We start from the raw sequence: 2,262 nt of genomic DNA, 5'->3' as shown, positions 1-2,262 counted from the left end.
ACATTTCAGGCGATTTGTTGTTCAGACACCTTTTCACCAAGAACCTACAAGTTTTGATCATGGATACCATCACTAAGGTACATGAAGGCTTGTATCATCTGAACCTTTACTATTGGGCACAATAGTCAAGTACATTGCAAAGCACTGGAATATCGTGTTGGTCCTTGGTTGTGGTAGAATTACATGAACAAAGGTAAGATGTTTGATAAATCCTTATGATTTTTTTTCCTATTTGCCATCGCATGTTGTGTTTGGTTACCTCTAGCACTATGAAAGCTGCCACGACTGTAACTATAGTAGATATGGTAGTAAAATATTTTCGTTCTTTGCAATGTCTATGTGTGTGTAAACTGGCATTGCCTATGCATCCACAAGAGGACAGAGGCATTCATGGCAAATATCAAAGGTCTATCGTTACATAATGAGTTCTTCAATGTGTGGGATGGACCTTATATGCCAACACTTTTGCTTCTTCACCAATATCCAGACATAATAAAGAAATTTCAAGTGGATAGGGGTGCAATCAAGTTTGTTCTTGCTGGTGCAAACATAATGTGTCCTGGTCTTACTTCCCCTGGTGGTGCTTTGGACAATGATGTATTAAAAGAAACTATTGTGGCTATAATGGCTGAAGGAAAGCAACATGCTCTTGCAATTGGTTTTATAAAAGTGTTTGCAAAAGACATAAGGGCTATAAACAAGGGTATCAGTGTGGATAACATGCATTACTTGAATGATGGACTTTGCAAGATGGAACGACTGTAATAATGCATTTAAGATTGAAGGAGTGCAGTTAGCCAATGAATATGGTTGATTAATGAAATGTCTATGGCTCTCTTTTTGGCACCTACAGTAGTGCCAAGCACTGTTGTAGCTCTTGTGTGCCTACAGCAGTGCCAAGCACTGCTGTAGCCCTTTCTGCACCTGCTACAGCAGATTCAAACCCCTTGTGAGCTTACCTCTTCACCACCAACACAGCACCACCTACACTTCACAAATTTCTTTTTTTTAGCTGTTGTAGCTTTATTAGATGCACTCCTCTGCATCTCCATGCCACAACACAACACTTCTTACACTCTCTCTTGCATTTCTGCACCCTTCCACTTCACCTTCCTTCATCACCTACACCTTCACTGTTGCACCTACATATTTTGTACAACTATGTTCAGCAACCTTCACTGCGTCCCTTGTGCATAGTATTACACAACAGTCCCTGTGCGTATTCATTCCCAACTTTCATTTCCATTCCTTGCATCGATCTGCTAATATCCATATCTGAGCACCAACAGTGTGAAGTCGATTCACAACAATGATTGTTGTAACTGCTGAAGACAATTGCTTGTACAGATTCCTTTGTCCTTATTCAGTCCAGTGAAATTCACATTCATACTATTTGTTGTTTGAGCATGAAGGTGTCACATAGTTAGGGGTTATGCATTTTCTTATTTAGTAATTTGGATCCCATGCATTTAGATATTATGTATTTCATTGTGTGAAAGTTAGGTAATATGCATTTAGGAATTAGGTATTTAGGTGTTACTTATTGGCAAATTCATTTACACAGGTTTGTTGTAGAGAGTTGTTCCATTACATGTTACTGTTAAAAACATTTACATTTCAATTGATATGAAATCCCTTGTTTCACATACTGCCTTGCTTCATCACCTTATATCAAATTCCCTTTATGATCACGTCATCTTCTGATTCTCTCCACAATTATTTATGTTTGCATATTTTAGGTTTAGGCATCATATACCGGCATTCATTTCACTGTGTGAATCTTACTGTATTCACTATATTCACTGTATGCACATGATTCAGTTTACTGCAAAGCACTTTGATTCACTAGTTTAGAATCCACCTGAACCTGCATTTGCACACTAACACACCTTCACAGCACTTACGAGCTGCACTTGTGCTCTGCATCTTCACAATACAACACTCCACAATGAATAGCATTGTGGCAGCTTTACTATAGCCATATAATGCATCATTTGAGCCTCCTTTTCTGCATATAATTCACTCCCCTATCCCACTACTTTCTGGTTCCTGTTTTCAGAAGTCACAGTTCCTACTTATCAGAACTTGAGTTACACAATGCAAGCCACAAAATTTTTATCTTCTAAGACTACATATGAACATATGCTTACAATATCATCTTTTTCAGTGAATGTTTTTGCAAATCAAGCCACATCTCATACCTTACATAATACAAACCATACCCTTGGGCATTCCCGTATTGTATTTTCCCATTAGCATTAG

At 38.2% G+C, this 2,262-nt stretch overlaps 1 protein-coding gene across 1 annotated transcript; it reads left to right on the top strand.

Moving 5' to 3' along the window:
- The first annotated feature begins 390 nt into the window (after positions 1–390).
- On the top strand, positions 391–765 carry LOC149815728 (uncharacterized). Its single transcript, XM_089990618.1, has one exon. The coding sequence runs from the start codon at positions 391–393 to the stop codon at positions 763–765; it is 375 nt and encodes a 124-aa protein (XP_089846744.1).
- The last annotated feature ends 1,497 nt before the right edge of the window (positions 766–2,262 follow it).

The sequence above is a fragment of the Nuphar pumila genome, chromosome 15 (assembly GCF_984573655.1).
Source record: "Nuphar pumila chromosome 15, dmNupPumi1.hap1.1, whole genome shotgun sequence".
Lineage (NCBI taxonomy): Eukaryota > Viridiplantae > Streptophyta > Magnoliopsida > Nymphaeales > Nymphaeaceae > Nuphar > Nuphar pumila.
Note: the sequence above shows the minus strand (reverse complement) of the source record. Positions and strands in the feature narration are given on the sequence as shown.

Bases quoted from the DNA above. Each gene is read 5' to 3' on its own strand.
- LOC149815728 (XM_089990618.1), top strand. From the start codon at position 391: ATGGCAAATATCAAAGGTCTATCGTTACATAATGAGTTCTTCAATGTG.